The sequence below is a fragment of the Periplaneta americana genome, chromosome 12 (assembly GCF_040183065.1).
Source record: "Periplaneta americana isolate PAMFEO1 chromosome 12, P.americana_PAMFEO1_priV1, whole genome shotgun sequence".
NCBI lineage: Eukaryota > Metazoa > Arthropoda > Insecta > Blattodea > Blattidae > Periplaneta > Periplaneta americana.
This window is the reverse complement of record NC_091128.1, coordinates 5,603,030-5,623,387: the sequence shown is the minus strand read 5'-3', so window position 1 is coordinate 5,623,387 and position 20,358 is coordinate 5,603,030. Positions and strand designations below refer to the sequence as shown.

Sequence of the window (20,358 nt, the reverse complement as noted above, 5' to 3'; positions counted from 1 at the left end):
TAATCAATTTAACTCCATTTTAACAATTTTAATATAGCCTATGTTCTTCTCCTGGTTATGAAGGTTAACTGTGCAAACTTTGGTACATATTGGTCAAAGCGTGTAGATTTGTATAGGGAACATACATACATACATACATACATACCCACATTCACTTTTATATATTAGATTTATTTACTTATGTGCAGTGAAACTTGTTCAAAGTGGAATTGCAAGGGATCAAGTTTATTTTCTGAATAGGAAAAGTTTCCGGATTATACAGAATTACACAAGGCTTAAGAAATGTTGTTGACCATTGTACGGGTACTAATCCAGTTCCCAAATCTTATTAAAAAGCTCAAGAATAGTTTTTTTTGCCTCTGTTTCCGAGTGTTTGAAAAATTCTGCATGAATTTATCTTCTCCTGGTGAGTTCCTTTGGATACTTTCTAAGTCATGTATAAGTTCTTCATCTTTGAATGCAGCTTTGAAAATGTGATCTGTTGTACCATTGATTGATTGTATTTTTCTTCAAAGATTTTCACATTTTGTTGCATAAACTCCTTCCTTTGGAGCCTGTGCATAGACTAGAGCAAAGCCATTGGTTATTTGAATATTAGAATGAAGGATCTTATTTTCAAACATTTTTGGTTTTTATTTTGGTATAGTTTCGCTGTTTTACGTATTGGATACAAATTTGTGATACTTCGTGCAATCTTTCTGGAAGTTTAGTTTGATTATGAAATTATTAAATTAACATACTTTGTCTTGTAAAACTGACTTCCTGATGAGGGCTGTCTGTTGTCTCCAAGCCAGGTTACCCTGTTTGTCCCAATTGTTCAGCTGTATTTCGTAACTCATCACGTTCTTTATTTTTTAAATCTTGAGACCAGAATAATTTGTAGTTTTTTTATTGCTGCTCTTGGGATGTGCTTTTTTGCAAATTTCAAAATTTAGCATTAAGGCTTCTACATATTTCACTCATGTAGGTCGAGTAAAGTCATTATTTTTTTCTTGCAATTCTGCCTCAAGAAACTTCATGAAGTTTTCCTAGTCTGCATTTTTTAAATTCCATGTCACTCTAGCTCGAATTTTACCCATTTCAGATTTATATTGGCAATGACTATTCTGTGTCCAGATCCTGTACTGTATCTTGTTCAGTGTGTTGACATATGTCTGCAGACACAGGGAGGAGATCAGGCATGGTTAACAAGCCATTATTATGTAGATATAGGTATGAGTGTCAGATCTGTCGTATACTAACTGCAAAATACTAGAGTTGAGTATACCTTCAACTTCCTTTCCTGTTGCATTTCCAATATTGTTATTACAGCTTCAGTTGCGTGAGTGAGTATTAAAGTCCTCTATGAGTACAATCTTACAAGACATACTCTACTCTACTCTACTCTTAAATGGAAGGAGTCCATAATCGTACCTATCTTTAAGAAGGGAGACAAGACTAACTGTAGTAACTTTCGAGGAATATCACTTTTGTTGACGTCGTACAAAATTTTGTCCAATATTCTTTTGAGAAGATTAACTCCATATGTAGATGAAAGTATTGGGGATCATCAGTGTGGGTTTAGGTGTAATAGATCAACTATTGACCAGATATTTTGTATTCGACAGATAATGGAGAAAAAATGGGAGTATAAGGGTACAGTGCATCAGTTATTCATGGATTTCAAAAAGGCATATGACTCAGTTAAGACAGAAGTTTTATATGATATTTTTATTGAATTTGGTATTCCCAAGAAACTAGTTCGATTAATTAAAATGTGTCTCAGTGAAACATACAGCAGAGTTCGTATAAGTTAGTTTCTGTCAGATGCGTTTCCAATTCACTGTGGGTTGAAGCAAGGAGATGCACTATCACCTTTACTTTTTAACTTTTCTCAAGAGTATGCCATTAGGAAAGTTCAGGATAACAGGCAGGGTTTGGAATTGAACGGGTTACATCAGCTCCTTGTCTATGCGGATGACGTGAATATGTTAGGAGAAAATCCACAAAAGATTAGGGAAAACACGGGAATTTTACTGGAAGCAAGTAAAGAGATAGGTTTGGAAGTAAATCCCGAAAAGACAAAGTATATGATTATGACTTGTGACGGGAATATTGTACGAATTGGAAATATAAAAATTGGAAATTTATCTTTTGAAGAGGTGAAGACGTTCAAATATCTTGGAGCAACAGTAACAAATATAAATGATACTCGGGAGGAAATTAAACACAGAATAAATATGGGAAATGCCTGTTATTATTCGGTTGAGAAGCTTTTATCATCCAGTCTGCTGTCAAAAAATCTGAAAGTTAGAATTTATAAAACAGTTATATTACCAGTTGTTCTTTATGGTTGTGAAACTTGGACTCTCAATTTGAGAGAGGAACATAGGTTAAGGGTGTTTGAGAATAAGGTGCTTAGGAAAATATTTGGGGCTAAGAGGGATGAAGTTACAGGAGAATGGAGAAAGTTACACAACACAGAACTGCACGCATTGTATTCTTCACCTGACATAATTAGGAACATTAAATCCAGACGTTTGAGATGAGCAGGGCATGTAGCACGTATGGGCGAATCCAGAAATGCATATAGAGTGTTAGTTGGGAGGCCGGAGGGAAAAAGACCTTTAGGGAGGCCGAGACGTAGATGGGAATATAATATTAAAATGGATTTGAAGGAGGTGGGATATGATGATAGAGAATGGATTAATCTTGCTCAGGATAGGGATCAATGGCGGGCTTATGTGAGGGCAGCAATGAACCTCCGGTTCCTTAAAAGCCAGTAAGTAAGTAAGAGTACAATCTTATTTGTGAACTGTAAGAGCTGAGGAACTGCAATTACTGCTGTGCTATCAGTAGCGTAGATTTTGAAGTGGTTGTCTTTCTTCTATATAACTTCACTATTTATCTCTTGTCCACAGTGTTACCCATTTCTTTTATTATTTTAAAACCAGATGTAAGAAGACTGCTCACTCCCACTAATATTCCACTGGCAATTTGCATTTTCCTGTAAGTTACAATGTACAACCCTTGAATTGATAGTGAGGCAGCTTATCTAGAGGAGGATTTGCTTCCATAAATATAAACACTTCAATCTTATGTTTTGTCAGGGTTGTCATTAACTTTGTCTCTTTAGCTTGAGATAGCAATTCAGCATTCCATTAACAATTTTTTAATTTCTCAGGTTTGTTCGTATAAGGAACAGGTGTCTTTGAGGTTGTGTCTTATGTTCATGGATCTTTTTGCCGTTAGAGATGCCCAAGGTGCACCACAAGAAAGTTACAGCCTTATCTAGTCTTGTCCACTGTATTTGCCACTAACGACTTTGTATTAAAAACCAATTTATTTGTCCTTGTGTTTATGTTCGTGCATCTTTTTCGTGTTATTTTATCATTCTCTGTACATTGTATTAAAGTGTGCTCCATTTTGATTTAAATGTTTATTGTTGTTGCCATATTACTGTAGCAGCACAGGAAGGTTGATTTACATTTCAAACTGCTGTAGAGCCCAGACGAGAAGTTATGGTACCAGCGCGAGGGACGCATTTTAGTTTGTTTGCTTGGACTCGCCCTCACACTCAACTGGAGGGGTGTTGGGTTAGTTGGTTACAAGCATTCCGAGAGTTCAGATCGTTCTGTTACTACCGCTATTGCTAATACTGAAAACATTGTCCTTCTGAGCGCCATCATTATGGCATTGTCTAAGGTGTGAAATCATAGAGTAGTTCATAGTCAAGGACATGAAATAGCATACAATGTATGGAAATTCATGTCAGAAGAGGCTGTAAACGGAATACCAATTCCATTGAAAAGCGTGTGTGCAAGAGTACTGGCTACCACTGGTATTTCAAAGCGAACCTTGGCAGAATCAGGAACGAAGGGAAAAATATTGAGGCAGGAACAGCAGATTCTTTCTCCAATCTGGAAAAATCACAGCCGAAGAAGAAGATTGTTGCAGCTGTAGACAGTTTTGATGAGGAAGTCATGAGAAGACTCATTTATAATTTCTATGCTACGCATAAACAGAGGCCGACCCTGCAATCGCTTCTTCCAAAAATGGATATCAGTGTATGATTATTGAAGAAAGTAGAGAATAATTACATTGAAATTGAGCACGTGATGGACAGTATTTTTGAGAACATTTCCATAGACTTAGGGACATCTGATTCCAGCACAGATCAGTCGTCTGATTCTCTGATTCGGACGGAGAATAAGAATATAAAGATGGAATAGTGGGCGTAATTCCATTAGGTACCTTCGGACTCTTGAGTAGGAAAGTGGTGATACTAAGGTAAGACGAATGTTTTTAGAAAGAGATGAAATGGATATGCCTGCCACTCTGAGCTTGAGAACCGTAACCCAAACAACCCCCACTCCTGTACCCTGCTGGCCGGCAATTTAAAACTTCGCGCATGTTGGTGCAATAACATCTCATCTCAGCTCTACACAGCTGTAGTTTTAAGTTGATGGACTGCACCGCAGCTAATTAAAACACTGCTCAAACAGAAATTCATACTCTTCAGATTAAAACAAATTCAACAATTTTCTATGAAGTAACTCATTAATTTCAGTGATGGTCAACTCCTCCACACATGTGGACTCAAACTTAGCTTACACTGTCCAGATAAAGGTATGCTGAGAGTACTGGAGTTTGTGATTATCGGGGGAGAAACTGTAAAGCATTTAACTTCCTATGTCTTAGAGGTCTTAAAAAATGTTCATTCTTGAGGAAAAGATAGTAGCAATATCAGCTGAAAACACACAGGCGATAATTTGCATCACAAAAAAAAAAAAAAAAAAAAAAAAAAATTCAAAGTAATTTAATAGGTGTAAGATGCCCTGCTCATGTTTTGCACAATGTTCATGAGACTGGGCTGACTGCTTGCCCATTGTCGTACAGTTTACAATTGAAGAAATCTATCCTGTTTTCCACTTTAATGCTGTATGTATTGATATACAGTAGAATCTCTCATAACTGGCACCAAAGGGACCAGGCCAGTTCCGGATATGAGATTTTGCTGGATAATTAAATAAATACCAGTACATATAAAAAAAAAGTTCGTATTTCATGGTGCCAAATGTTGAAACTGCAGCCATGTGAAGCTTATTTCTCTATCACTTGCTCATAACTGAATAAATGTAAAAACTGTTTGAATTTTCCTTATTAAAACAAAGCAGACAACACAAATAACACACTAATTCTAGGTTCGAATATTCACTGAAAATTGAAGTTCATGCGAACTTCATATGTGGCAACACTGACAGCCTGAATATAGGCCTAACTAAATAAACATAAAAACTGTGTGGATTTTCTTTATTTAAAACACATTACATAACACAAATAATTCACTAATTTTAGGTTCGAATATTCACTGAAAATGAAAGTTCATGCGAACTTCATATGTGGCAACACTGACTGCCCGAACATAATTAAATTAACATAAAGACTGTGTGGATTTTCTTTAATAAAACACATTACATAACACAAATAACACACTAATGCCCGTGTGCACCATTCTCGATCAAAATTTGACCAAAGTTAAGTCGGCACTTGACCGTCTTCAACGCCAATTTGCGGAGTATCAATCTCGATCAAAGTTAAACAAGCGAGTTGATGATGATCAAATTTGATCACGGGTGTGGGACTGATTATCTTGAATTGAACATGGTCAAGTCGAGAAAACCAAAATGGCGGCACGATTTGACGTACTTGATGGAATCGAAGATGAAATGATGTATCTTGAACACGCAAATCACTGCGGAAATAATAGAATTGGTGTTATTGTAGAAAGAGGAGATCCTTTCGAAGATCTGGGAGACAGAAAATTTGAAGAGAGATTTCGACTGAGTAAAGAAACAGTGTGGTGGTTAGTGGACCAAATGAACGATAGGTTAGAGTTCCCTACCAACAGAAATAATCCCGTTTCTCCTATGAACAGAGTTTTGGCAACTTTACGATCGTATGCCACAGGTGCTTTTAATATTGTTATCGGGGACACTGCTAATATACATCGAACAACAGTGCAGCGTATCACCAGTGAAGTGTCCGAAATCATTGCATCGTTCTTTCCACGCTTCATTGTTTTTCCAGCAAGGGCCGATTTACAAAATGTAATGGATGGATTTCATCAAATAGATGGATTTCCGGGTGTGATAGGAACAATAGATTGTACACATATTAGAATTCAATCTCCTGGGGGAGACAACGCAGAACACTTCCGTAACAGGAAAGGTTATTTCTCTTTGAATTGTCAGACAATCAGTGATCACAATCTATTGATAAGGGATATTGTGGCAAGATGGGCAGGATCTGTGCATGATAGCACCATATTTCGTAACTGTGCTCGTAGAGCACAATTTGAAAATGGTGAAATACCGCATGGGTATTTATTAGGAGATGGAGGTTATGCCTGCAAACCATATTTATTAACTCCACTGTTAAATCCACTAACTCCAGCCGAACAGCGATATAATAGAGCACACATCAAAACAAGGAACACTGTAGAAAGGCAGTATGGTATATGGAAAAGAAGGTTTCCAATATTGTCAGTGGGTTTGAGATGTGGTCTGCAGAAAGCCATGACTGTAATAACAGCTACTGCAGTACTGCATAACATTGCCAGAAGCACCAGCAATGAAGAACCGCCTGAAGATCCACAGATGGTGCGACTACTAGAGGAGTTACGAGGTTTAAGAGGCCCTGACATTGATGATGATGAACCTGTTCCCCAAGGAGAGTTGATGCAGCGCAATGATGCTGTGCCTGGGAGAGCATTTCGTCAAGCTATAATTAACCAACATTTTCAATAAGGTAAGTCAGTCAGTAGTATCAGTGTAATAACATTGAACATTAATTTTTGCTTTTAATTATGAACATTAATTTTAACTTTATATTTAGCAATTTCTGAAACACTTATTTTTTAGACAAAGCGCTAGAGTCATTCTGTGTCAGTGCAACTAAAACATGTCACCCACTGATAGCGATTGTTATGATATTTGGTCATGAGTTTTATGTGTACCAGTACAGAAATCTGGCAGAATTTAGATTATTCCGTTGTTGCATGAGTGAGTTACAGCCCGTTGAAGTTCATGTGTTCTCACTCAGTAACTGATATTGATGAGTGCAGAGTGGAACAAATGTAGATATAAAAAGTAAAGAATGAACGCCAGAGCCTTGATTCTTCCTTTATTTTATTCAATATACATTGGAGAATTTCACAATATGGCTTCTTGGTATCAGTATACTGGTAATTTAGTTACCTAAGTGTCAAATTACTTCAAAAATTTAGATATGTATAATATTATAAAGAACAATTTGCTGTATATTCAGAATTGTAGATTTTTTTTAAGTGTGCACCAGTCTTTACTAGGGAAGAAAATTGTTTTTTTAGAAATGAGAGGTTCTCGAGAAAAAAAAATACGTTGATAAAATCTAGAAATTAAGCCACATAAAGCATATGTAAAATTATAATTTTCAAACTCTGCTTTGCATTATATTTCTGAAAAGTTTGGGTAATTCACTTAGGCTATATATGGAATATTGATATAGGCCTACGAGTACTTTAGATAGTGTAAACTTGCTGTTGGCTTATTACTTTTTTTATTGTACAGGTATAATCTTTAATACTATAAGTCTCAAAGGCAATGTTGTTTGGTTGTTAATGCTCTGTGTATTGGAGTTCTTCCATTTGCATTCTTGCTTCCCAGTATTATGACAGATGTGTACTGTTAAATTTGTACAATTCTTGAGGTGTGTCATATCCATTATAGTATTTTCTTCTTTACAAAATAAATAATTAGGAGTATGAAAAATATTTATTTTATATAGATAAGCAGCCAAACAATCATATCACATATATAATTGAAAAAGTGCGACGACAGCTTTCATTCATGGGCAGTCTGGAATTAAATTGTTATTGTTTAATAAAATATTCCATTGCTTATTTATACTCTCATGTAGGCCTACTAATTTTTTGTGTATTTCTTGTTGGATGATTTTCTTAATTATTACTTTGGAAAATTGAAATGATAAACATGAATTTTTAATTTGTTGGATCATTGTGCCTTTTTTAAATTTTTGTTAAGAAATCTGCTATCTCATTAACAAGAATTCCACAGTGTGAAGGAATCCATTGCAAAACTATTTATTGTGAAGAGATAACTTAGTGTTTGATACTTTGGTGAATTTCAGTAATTCTTTTTGTTGCATAGGTGTTTGCATTAATGGCTTGTATAACTGATTTAGAATCGCTAAATATAACAGCTTTATTAAAGAGGTTACTGTGATAGAAAAGTTGTTTTCATGTAGAATTGACTGCTTCAAGTTCTCATCAAAGTGAGTTGAATTTTGACCTAGAAATATATAAAAGCAAAATAATTTATTATATATTCCAGCACCAGTCGTATTATTAAAGTTATTGCTGATTTTAGAACCATCGGTGTAGATGTGTACCCATTCAGTTTCTGGAATCTTGTGTTGATAGTGTTATATTGTAATTTGGATTTTTAATTTATTGACAGGATAAGATGGAAGTTGTAACCTTTCCATACTATATTTGTCTAATGGTAGGCTATATTGGGTTTTTTTTTAGATATTTAACTTTCTGTATGAAACCTTGTTGGATCTCTAAGCTTGTACGAGTATCTGAGAAGGTTCTCCAGTAGTCTACGTTAGGTATTCCTTTCAGTCTTTCATATAAAATAAGGCTGCGTTGATTTCTGTGTGATTGTAATGGAGTGTTATCTGTAAAACCTTGTCATAAAGTCAATGCATATGCTGCCTTTTGTTCAAATACTGATACCTGTCAAGGGTCTGTTAATGACAAATAAACAAACAAAAGAAGAGGAGAATTTCTGTTATGGAGAGAAGATATAGCAATATCAAGTCTTGTAACAAAGGCAACATGCTGTGATTACCATAAGAACAAATAATTATCTCTGGAGGTTTTCACTCATACTGAGCAAGTGTAATTTGTTTAAAACACACAAAAAAACATATCTGGTTTGAAAGAGATATAGCCTACCTTGTTAATGCCAGGAAATTACAGAGGAAAGGACATAATGCTGCACTTGGCATAAAGATGTGTCCAAATTGCAGGAAAAATGATACTTACTTACTTACTGGCTTTTAAGGAACCCGGAGCTTCATTGCCGCCCTCACATAAGCCCGCCATTGGTCTCTATCCTGAGCAAAATTAATCCATTCTCTATCATCATATCCCACTTTGAAGGAATCGTATCAAGCTGTTTTTTTTACGGTGATGGGTTGTTAGCTCTTCGCCCAACCCCCAAGCTGAGGACCATCCCTCATCGGCTGTCCGCGACTGCTTATTCAATATATATATACATATGCAGGAAAAATGATAAAAAAAATAATAGAAGTTTCTGAGGAAGCAAACAGTCCAGTCCTTTGGATGATCTTGTAGTCAAACTGTTATGGAAATTTTCTTTAAAGAGGGTATAAATGAAAGCCTTGTTAGTTTGGGTGTCTCAAGATCCATGGCATCCCACAACACAGAACGGCATCTGTAGCCAAATATAAAATAGAACTTGCATCAACTTCTCTCAAAGCAAAACTAGGTAAATTTTATATGGGGGGGGGGGGGGAGAATCCTTTACCCTGATTCGGCTTCACTACCTGAAGAGGAAACACTTAGAACTGAAATAAAGCAAAAGACAGAAGATTTTGATATACTTTTAGACCTAATAATGCAAAAAATTCAAACTGTAACTAGCAGGGAAAAATTTAGTTACTAACACTAGTTTCTTAAAGTTGGTCAAAAAAGAAAGAGAGTGAAGCAATGAAGAAAACTTGTGAAAGAGAAAGGGAGACTTTATCTTCGAAACATAAAAAGAGGAAAGAAGCTAGCAGACGAAACAGTGAAAATGGTAACTGGCTTTTATAATAATCTGAATTTACCAGAATATTGTCAGGCATCAGAGACAAAGCATTTAAAAAAATGTACATGAACAGAAATGCCTTATACTTTGCAATCTGCAAGAACTATACTCTACTTTTAAAGCAAAACCCTCTTCCACAATAGTTTGTTTTTCTACATTTTGCCAATTTATTAAGACCAAAACACTGTGTCAGCAGGATCACCAGGAACACAATTCCGTGTGTATGTAAAATACACAAAAATATCCAGCTCCTATTGACCAGTACAGAATTAAAAAGCAGCAGTAAAAAAGGAGAAGCGTATCTGAAAATGTTAGTCCTTTTTTTATATTTTTCTAGAAAGGGGGTCCATAGCTTTCAACATATTTTCAAAGGGGCCTCTTTTTCCAAAAAAAGATTAAAAACAACTGTCCTAGTGGAACTGACAATATTTTATCACTTTATTTCAATATCTTTTTTTCAAATTAGAGTGTTGTATTTATAATATATTTACATTATGTGCACAACTAAATGTTATCATTATGATTTTGCTTTAAGCATTTTCTTGTTTATATTTTTTTCCGTTTTTTTTTTTTCAGTAACCAGGGAAATGTCTGGAATAATGCTTTACTTCCCTATAACTTACTTCACTGATGACAGTCTTTTTAAATTTTATATTACTTGCATACGCTCATCTCGAACAGTAGAGCGTTCGCGTGCTAAGCGAAGGGTCCCGGGATCGATACCCGGCCCCGGAACAATTTTTTCTTGAAATTATTCAAACCTGCTTTACAGGGAGCTACTACCTGAAAGCCAGATTTGCATGATTTGCATAGTATCATATGTTTGAGCATGCCTGATGTTGTAATGTGGCTCAATGTTATATTCTGTCCCTATAACAGAGTGCCCGCATAGTAAGTGTTTGGCAAGTTTGTCAGTTTGAACAAAAAGAGTCACTTTAAATGTAGTGCTGGTACTTTTCTGTTCTCTTTGTAAATAGCTTCCTTACTGTAGCATAAAATACTTCGATCTTCAGTAATTTCATCCCTATTTAATTATGCTATGTTTAATTTGTACTTCAGTAACTAATTCTTTCTTTGGTCTTAACTTCTATAATAAATTGTCCAGTCTTTATTATACAAGTAATGTTTAGTACTTTGATTTTATTGTAATTGTAAATTTAATATTAAATTATATTTTTGATATTGTAGTTGTAATCCCCTGGTAGAGGGAAAGAGAAGGCTACGGCCTTATCTCTCTCTACCAGGTTAAATAAATATTGTATCAATAGGTCTATCCATGATACAAACCGCAAGCAACCTTACTGCTAGGTTACAATAGGTCTGAGTGCACGACACTGTCTGTTTGCATGTACAGAAGTTTCCAGCACCCGCCCATCTTCTGCACTGGGCGATGTGCCCACCATGAGTACGTCTGATCTACAACTTCTGTAGGGAAACACTTAAAGAAATTGAAATTTTTCTTTGTACCATAAAAGACATCATGAACTCGTGTCCAACTGAATAAACGATTTCAGCAAGCTTTTATAATTTCTGGTACTCACAGTCTACATCAATTTGTGCCCTTGTCAATAAATGAAATTGGTGCGAAAAGGTTAGTGCTGATGAACATTACAGCATCAGCTCACAATGGAAGTGCAATAATTACAGTTGGAGTGCAAACTCCAACGTGGCTTGTGTATATGATTCATACTGGTGCAAAAGATTTGCAGAAGCAGTAAATACTGATGAAAGGGATATAACTGTTAAATGTATGCGTCCACATGGCCCAGCATTATCATATTATAGGTCTCAAAGTGATACCTGTGAGGTTGCTTTTGAGCATTACACTGTGTGAAGGCAGTATGCACACAGCAACAGGAAGAACATAACAAGTGACCAAGGAAACAAATGAACCCATTAATTCCAAATGACAGGAATATTAAGGAAATAAAATGTCAACAAACATTTGTGTGAAAATTATATTACTAAACTTGGACCCGGGGTACAATTATAAATGTCTATTTTTGTTTGTATCAGATATGTAGTGGTTCTAAAAGCTATGTTGCTCCACATTTAGACTTTATTATGATGTATCATGTACAACCTTAGACACAAAAAATGATGGGCCGCCATACAAAGTCCCCTTCGGAAGACTTCAATTGATTCAATGAGAGCTTAGGTTAACACATGAAGAAATTTCTTATGCATGACTCCGCTCTTTTTCTTCTTTGTTTTGTTAGTTGCTTTTATTTGTCTGTTTATAGGTGTTATGAAGATATATGTGTTATAAGGAAGATATATTCAAATAATAAATTAAGTGCAAAATAAATATCCTTTCCCTAGTCGTGTAAACCAAGTGCTGTCCAAAATGGACTTAGACAAATTCACACTACAGGAGATCTGTCATTTTTTGTGTCTAAGGCTGTAAGTATATACAGTTAAAATACGCACGCACACACACACACACACACACACAGATATATATATTTTTTACAAATAGCAGCGCATAAACTGAATAAAGTTATACAAGCTTATGAAATGGCAATTTCTACCATAAAAAACAAAAATGATGACATTCATAGGCCAAGAACCAGTAAGAAGTGAAATAGTTACTAATAATAAAATCACTGAGCAAACAAAGTCATTTAACTATTTAGGATGTTTACTGTCTCATGAGAATGAAAAAAATTACATCTCAAAGTTCCTAAAAATAACAGGACTCATAAATAATATTTTTTAACCTACAAAATTTTCAAGGAGTACCTACTAGAGTAAAATTTATAACAATTTGGCACTTCCAATGTTAATGTATGGTAGTGACATATGGACTCTAGAAACATCTGATAAATCAAGAATTAGAGCGGCTGAAATGAAGTTCATGAGAAAAACTGCGCAGTATAGCTATTTTGTTAGATCACAAGGCTAATAAACAAATTTTAAATTACCAGTAACTGAAAGTTACATCAGTGCTGGATTAAATACAAAAATAACTAGTTTGAACACATCCAATGGATGCCACGACATTGTCTCCCAAGAATAATGAAAAATTTCCAACCTTGGGGAACAAGACATTAGGAACGACCATTGAAACAACTACTGATAACTGATACTGAAACGGATTAACCATTTGGCCCAAATCCATGGAAAGTGTTATAATGTGTGTGTGCTTGTGTGTAAAAGAAAGCAAACAATTATAATTTCATATCAATAGTAATTTCAAAATCTTCAATAACAAACAAACAATTAAATACAAGAATCAAGTACAGTTATTCCATTTTTGCAGCAATTTTTGTTTCTGGAGTACCTTATAAACCGTGTTTGTGACATATATGCAATTTTTATATTTTCATGAAGCTATAACAAAGAAATGGTGCTACAAGTAAAACAAATATTTTGGTTATGTTCACATCTCAGGTAAGCAAACATGTTCACCTAATACGAAGATGATCTGAGATGGTGGGTGACATTTTGAAAGAATATTGGTTGAAATGACACGGAATGACCCAGTTGAAAACTGGAAGAGACAGTGGTAGGCATTTCAATTAACAGAATTTTTTTTTTTCCAGTATTTTAGTTTCTGTCGTAACACTGAAATTTTTAAGTTTTTTATCCTAATTTCTTTTAGATGTTCTTCCTCCATCATTCGTAATTGATTTTCCAGTACATTTATTCTTTTTTTAAAGGTGTCAGCTACAGCATCACATGAAGGTTTTGGTTTTTGAGGCATCCGACGACGATTCCATTGGTACTGCTTGGAGCTGGCTGGGGTCTTGGAGTGTGCCACTTCCTTTTCTTGGAAGATATTAGGCGATACCATATCGACTGGTGTCTGTACATTTACTCTCTGTGTGATGTCCTGTATTACAGTAGCTGATACTGTTGATGCCTGCTCAACTGGTTCCATTTCAGGAGCAGTTGATGTTGATGGTACCTCATACTGTGTAGTTACTACTGACAAACTACCATCATACAAAACGTCACCCTGATAACTAGTATCAGAGTCAAAGGCATTTTGTAAGGGTCTTACAGAATGGCCCATAATTTCTAGTAGTTTAGGGTCAATGTTTGTGGTTTTAATGTTCTTTTTTCCTCCGCCAGTCTTATATGTCTCTACTTTCTCATCTGCAAGGTCTTTGCGTAGACGTCTTTTTAAATTCTCATAGCATACTTTTAGATTTTGTGTAGACCTTTTTGTTACACCTAAAACATAAAGAAACATAAATATGTAAAAACCATGTTAATAATTATGCTGCTATATAGAAAATGTGGGTTAAATGTATTCACAGTCTCTATTAATGTATAATTTTCAACCATAAGTACAATATACTTCAAACTTTGTAGGGGACCCTGCATAATAAGCTTATTTAATTTTAGAAAGAAAGGAACTTGTGTAATTTTATTTTACTCATCACAGCTTCCAATAACTCCACATTATATTACATATTCATTATTTACAACGAGGTCAGTACTGGATTTCGTAACTTTTTTTTTCTGCAAAACCTCGATTTAATTGCTGTTTTACAAAAAGAATGTGAAATTTTTTTTGGAAATATACTCTCACTGTACAGCAAGCCTGGCTTGTCACTTTAGTTTAGGTTTGCTCAGCTTAACTTAGGTTTAGTGTATTTTATTAACAGTTTTGCCAAGTGTCAGGTTTTAAAACTGACCAGCATTTTCTAAAGTTTGTCAGCTTGTCAGTTCATATCTGTTGTCAGCTTTTGTCACAATTGCTGTGCCAATGTCTATTTTGTATTAATCAGTTAATTTAAGTTTTCAATACACATTTTTATAGAAACGACAAAATGAAACTCAGAACTCTCTCTTCCATTGCATGTTGCAAATTAAACTATGTTGGAAAGTGCCCTGAACAAGTGTTTGACAAAAAATATTTTAATAAAGTCAGATGTACCACACTGAAGAGTATAATAAAAATAATTCATAGCAATCTGGCTGTATTTGTTGTGTGTTTTACATTTCAAATGCTGAATAGTTTGTTATTGTATGCATGGTAATGTATTTACTTATTTTATCTTATGAAAATAATAATTAATGGTGTCAGCTTATTTTTGTTGTTTTTAACATGAATTTCAGCTTTTTCAGAATTTTAACTCGGCAACCCTGTATTAATAGAAAAAAAGAGAAAATTGTTAAAAAAAAAATATTTTTTTTGTGTGTTTTTGTGAAGTAAAAAGTAGTTCAAAATAGTTTAATACTGACCTCACTGTAAATAGGCTATTTACCTATTACATATTATGTTCAATTGATGTAAATGATTTAATTTATCAGATAACTGTCATGTTCATTTGTATTAATGTAGACCGCTGGAATTTTTTAAAATTATAATACTACTTGATTATGATATTGAACACTGATATAAATTGCAATAAATTTATTTTATTCACTTCTGTCTAATCTTCAATTTCATTTAATCACTCCTTACACTACCCAACAGTTTTCACAGGGAGGTCTAATAATATATCGATGGCTAAAAAGTGATATGTCTCTGCAAGTTTGCAGATGAATAATAAAAATATATATATTTTTTTTGTAAAAATAGACTAATATTTTATATATGTTTCTGGGGACTTTACTTGAGGACAAAATATTATTTAGGCCTAACTGTCCAATTTAATAATAAAGTAGTTATTATATGCTGGTAATAATATAGTAAAACTAAATGACCATTTTGTGGAATGCGAGATTATCACTTATTAGCTATAGATTTGCAGTTTCAAACTATTAGGACCTACATGACGTTTTGGACAATAAGGCTATTGACGCTTGAATTAAGAGAAATTACACGGATACCTTCCTTTCCCTCTTACTCCAAAATTCCAACCTTGTGAACACAAAATAAATGGATAAATTTCAGAACAAGGATACTTTCCTTTCCCTCTTACTCCAAAATTCCAATCTCATGCACACAAAATAAATTGGCACTAAAAACTTCCTTTTCGTATGCATGATGATGCGTATTCGACATACACAGATGAATTGCCTTTTTTTTTTAATAATAATTGTTAGTGAGGTATCCGTATACTGAAATTTTCCCAAATAAATTATTGGCTCTGCAATGTCTCTTCGTAAGCAAGATGATGAGAATTCGACAAATACATACAAATCTGCTCTTTTTAGTAGCCTATTTCAAGATAATTGTCAGTGAGGTATCCGTATACTAAAATTTTCCCAATTATTATCAAAAGTATGAAATAACCACTGTATAAATTATGTGGATGGGATAAACTCCAGAACATGGATTGCACCCTTTCCCTCTTAGTTCAAAATTCCAACCTTGTGCACACAAAATAAATTATTGGCACTGAAAAGTGCCTTTTCGTAAATATAATGATGCGCATTCGACAAACGCAGACAAATCTGTTCTTTTTAGTATTTTAAGACATAATTTGGTACGTGCAATCCATGTTCTAAAATGTTCCCGAATTATGTAAACACGTATAACTCACCTGGAACAGCGTTGAATTGTGAGGTTAAATCCAACCAGGTAGCCTGCTTTTCTCTTAGAGAACTTCCGTCAGTACTTTTATTTTCTAATATAGATGCCGAATTGCCGACGAGTTCTAAAAGAATTCCCACTTCGAACTGTGAGAAGTTCGGTGCTCTTTTCTTTTTTTCTTCCATGAAACTTGTTTTGAAACCTGTGACGATGTTTGAAACAGTCCGACAAGGCGACAAACAAAAACGAAGCGATAATTGACAGAGTGCGTTCGTTCGCTGTTTTATACGCGGTTACCTAGCGCTCAGATGATTCTTCTCAAGCGAGCGTACCGTCAGCTGACGGTAATGAGTTGATCGAGGGAAAATGTCGGTGCACCGCATCTGTAACTTGATCATTGTCAAGAATTGACCATGTTTCCGTGATTGCTGATAAACGGGCTAGATGATCGAGAATGGTGCACACGGCCATAATTCTAGGTTCGAATATTCACTGAAAATTAAAGTTCATGTGAACTTCTTAATGTGGCAAAACTGACAGCCCATACTGAGGCAATGTGGCAGATTTAGGCCCGGTTGCAGAAACGCAAATCAAATCAATCCCTGATCGCCAATCAGTTGATGTCTGATTTATTTGATTGTTCATTGCGTTGCACAAACGTGAATCTCCAATCAACTTGTCTCAATTTACTAATTGCTGATTTGAGAAAGAAATACATTTGACAACAGCGCTATTTAGCAACCACAGCCAATTTGATGCTCTTTAAAAGTCGCGAAACGAATGCATCAAGTAGGCGGTGACTAGGAAAACAAGTGAATGTTCAAGTGAATGTTTTGCTGTTTTGTTGCTTTTTGTAGAAAGGAAACAGGCGGATTCTATTTGTATATAGACTACAATATAGTGAAAAAAAAATGAAGCAAAAAAAAAAACGTGAGGGGGCTTCTGCTGTGGGATTTGCTAGGGGAGTCGACAAGAAATTGGAATATGCATAGCCTCCATAACCCAAAATAATTCCATTTCCCATCTCTCTGTTTACAAATGGAGCTCGTAACCTACTCATTAAAAATGTTGTGTTGTCATGTGTAGAACCCCGCCAACGGGCTACAACATTCCAGAATTTCAATGATGGTTAGACTACATATTTCCTGTATATTCACAGAAAAGAAACCTTTTCTATTTCGATAAAGTTCGGCATCATTTCAACCAGGTGATTGGGTGGGGATGTGAGCATTCTATACAATCAATATTAGGCTACTCTTGGAAATCCTGACATGGCTGAAAATTCTCTCTGGATTTCAAATCGTTCTCTGTTTGAAGTTTGGGGATTTATGAGACCCTGCCATAACAAAGGAATTTCATACGTAACATTCCTAACTACTCAGCAAATAGTTGATTTGTGGACCCTAACAAGATAACCCAAGACCGCCTGAAAAATTCCAACAGCATAAAATCTCAGCATTATTAGAACTTGGTTCATAGGAGAAAGTGGAAGGTTTCGATTTGTCTCTGCATATATTTGTTTCAATTTTTGAAAGTAACAAAACACACAAATCCTTACTTAACCTAAATCTTTGCTCAAATTCTCTGTCAATATACATAAAAACAATTCATGTCTATTACGGAAACGCCTTCTTCTTAATAATATTTTTTTCATTCTAAAATTTCTTCATTAGAAGAATCCATTATGTCGAAAACAATATTGTTACGCTATAACTATTTACTATACAAATTACAGTAACTGCACTATAAAGAGAACAACATAAATTGCCTATTTGATCGATGATCAGTGACTTAACCAGCAAAAATCTGTTAATCAAATGTGATGGAAGACTGATCTCCGATCAAACACTGATTGTTCTTTCTGCAACAGAAATAGAACTGATGGCCAATCAAACCCTCCTTGATTGCCAATCATATTTTGATCGGTGTTTCTGCAACCGGGCCTTAAACTTTTTTTTTTTTTTTTGGCTCAGCCAAAAGTGCCGTTGTTTTGGTATTGTGGTTATTTGGGTGCCAGTTATGAGGGATTTTACTGTTCTGAAATCTTTCTAAGACTCTAGTGAAATAGAATATAAAAATTGGAAATTTATCCTTTGAAGAGGTGGAAAAATATCCAGTCTACTGTCAAAAAATCTGAAAGTTAGAATTTATAAAACAGTTATATTACCGGTTCTTCTGTATGGTTGTGAAACTTGAACTCTCACTTTGAGAGAGGAACCCAGGTTAAGGGTGTTTGAGAATAAGGTGCTTCAGAAAATATTTTGGGCTAAGAGGAATGAAGTTACAGGAGAATGGAGAAAGTTACACAGCACAGAACTGCACGCATTGTATTCTTCACCTGACATAATTAGGAACATTAAATCCAGACATTTGAGATGGGCAGCGCATGTAGCACGTATGGGCAAATCTAGAAATGCATATAGAGTGTTAGTTGGGAGGTCGAAGGGAAAAAGACCTTTGGGAAGGCTGAGACGTAGGTGGGAAGATAATATTAAAATGGATTTGAGGGAGGTTGGATATGATGATAGAGACTGGATTAATCTTGCTCAGGATAGGAACCTATGGCGGGCTTATGTGAGGGCGGCAGTGAACCTCCGGGTTCCTTAAAAGCCAGTAAGTAAGTAAGAATATGCAAATCAAGATTTTCAGGTATAACTCCCTGTAAAGTTGATTTGAATAATTTCGAGGGAAAAATTGTTCCGGAGCCGGGTATCGAACCCGGGACCTTTGGTTTAACGTACCAACGCTCTACCACTGAGTACTCGGGAACTCTAACCGACACCGATCCAATTTTTCCCTCTATATCCACAGACCTCAAAGTGGGCTGACAACCGTCAAGCAACCAACTTCGAGTGCACACTAACTCCGTGTGACTTAAATTGTGGTTTTCTGTTAACGAACAGTGACGTGTATTATGCAAATCAAGATTTTCAGGTATAACTCCCTGTAAAGTTGATTTGAATAATTTCGAGGGAAAAATTGTTCCGGAGCCGGGTATCGAACCCGGGACGTTTGGTTTAACGTACCAACGCTCTACCACTGAGCTACTCGGGAACTCTAACCGACACCGATCCAATTTTTCCCTCTATATCCACAGACCTCAAAGTGGGCTGACAACCGTCAAGCAACCAACTTCGAGTGCACACTAACTCCGTGTGACTTAAATTGTGGTTTTCTGTTCTGGTTTTTTTTTTTAATTTATTGAGTATGCCCCGACGAGTATAACTCATATGTAGGGGTTATACAAGAACACATATGTTACACATTGTAATTGAAAAGTCATGAAACTACAGTTTGTTGAAAACAAACAATAACACAAGAATTTATTAAAGAAAGAAAGCAAAATAAGAACAAATAACAAGATGACATAAAGTTTTGGACAGAAAGAAGAAAAAGTTTGAAACCATGGAATAAATAAATCAACTGAGAATTAAAATAAATAATCTTCCCAAAAACGTATTTTTAAACAATTCTTAAAACACCGACAATTTGGTAAAATTCTATATTCTAAAGGAAGTTGATTAAAAGTTGTTGTTAAAAAATGGTTAAGTCGTTTCGTTCCATAAGTTACTGAGCAATGCTGAGAAAAAAAAATATATTGTCTTTTTGTCTTGTTAAATAAGTATGTATGTCTTTAATAAACTGAAATGTAATATTACTATGTATTAAATTGTTAATAACTTTGTACATGAAAATGGCGGCACCTAATTTGATAATTGATTCAACTGGTAGAACGAAAGAAAATTGATATAAATATTTAACTGGAGTCAAATAATGAAAACCCAATAAATTTCTTAAAGCTCTATTTTGAATAATTTGTAAAGGTCTCAAAGCAGTTTTCTTATTATGTCCCCAGTTAAATGACATATACATTGAATGAGAATGGATAAAAGCATAATATACATTCAAGAGACAAGATATAGGCAAAGATCTTTTAAGCCTTTTCAAATACCAGACATTGGAGCAATTTTCTCACAGACAGCCAAAATATGCTTATCCCATGTTAAATGTTCATCAACAATCAAACCTAAAAATTTAACTGATGCA

The 20,358-nt window shown here is 34.9% G+C and overlaps 1 protein-coding gene and 1 long non-coding RNA gene across 11 annotated transcripts in view; one reads left to right on the top strand and one right to left on the bottom strand.

The window, feature by feature from the left end:
• Positions 1 to 20,358, top strand: part of LOC138710132 (nucleolar protein 12-like) — a 717,371-nt gene that overhangs the window by 33,651 nt on the left and 663,362 nt on the right. The window contains exon 5 of one of the 10 annotated variants that reach the window (XM_069840772.1): positions 13,541 to 15,258. The exons of the other annotated variants lie outside the window; for them this stretch is intronic. Within the exon in view, the coding sequence (XP_069696873.1) occupies positions 13,541 to 13,579 (39 nt within the window). The 3' untranslated portion in view covers positions 13,580 to 15,258. Of the gene's footprint in view, positions 1 to 13,540; positions 15,259 to 20,358 lie in introns of those variants that run through there. 10 annotated transcript variants of the gene reach the window in all.
• On the bottom strand, positions 13,956 to 16,784 carry LOC138710134 (uncharacterized). Its single transcript, XR_011335076.1, has 2 exons — positions 16,322 to 16,784; positions 13,956 to 14,057 (listed from the first exon to the last, which is right to left on the bottom strand). It is a non-coding gene; the product is annotated as an uncharacterized lncRNA (long non-coding RNA).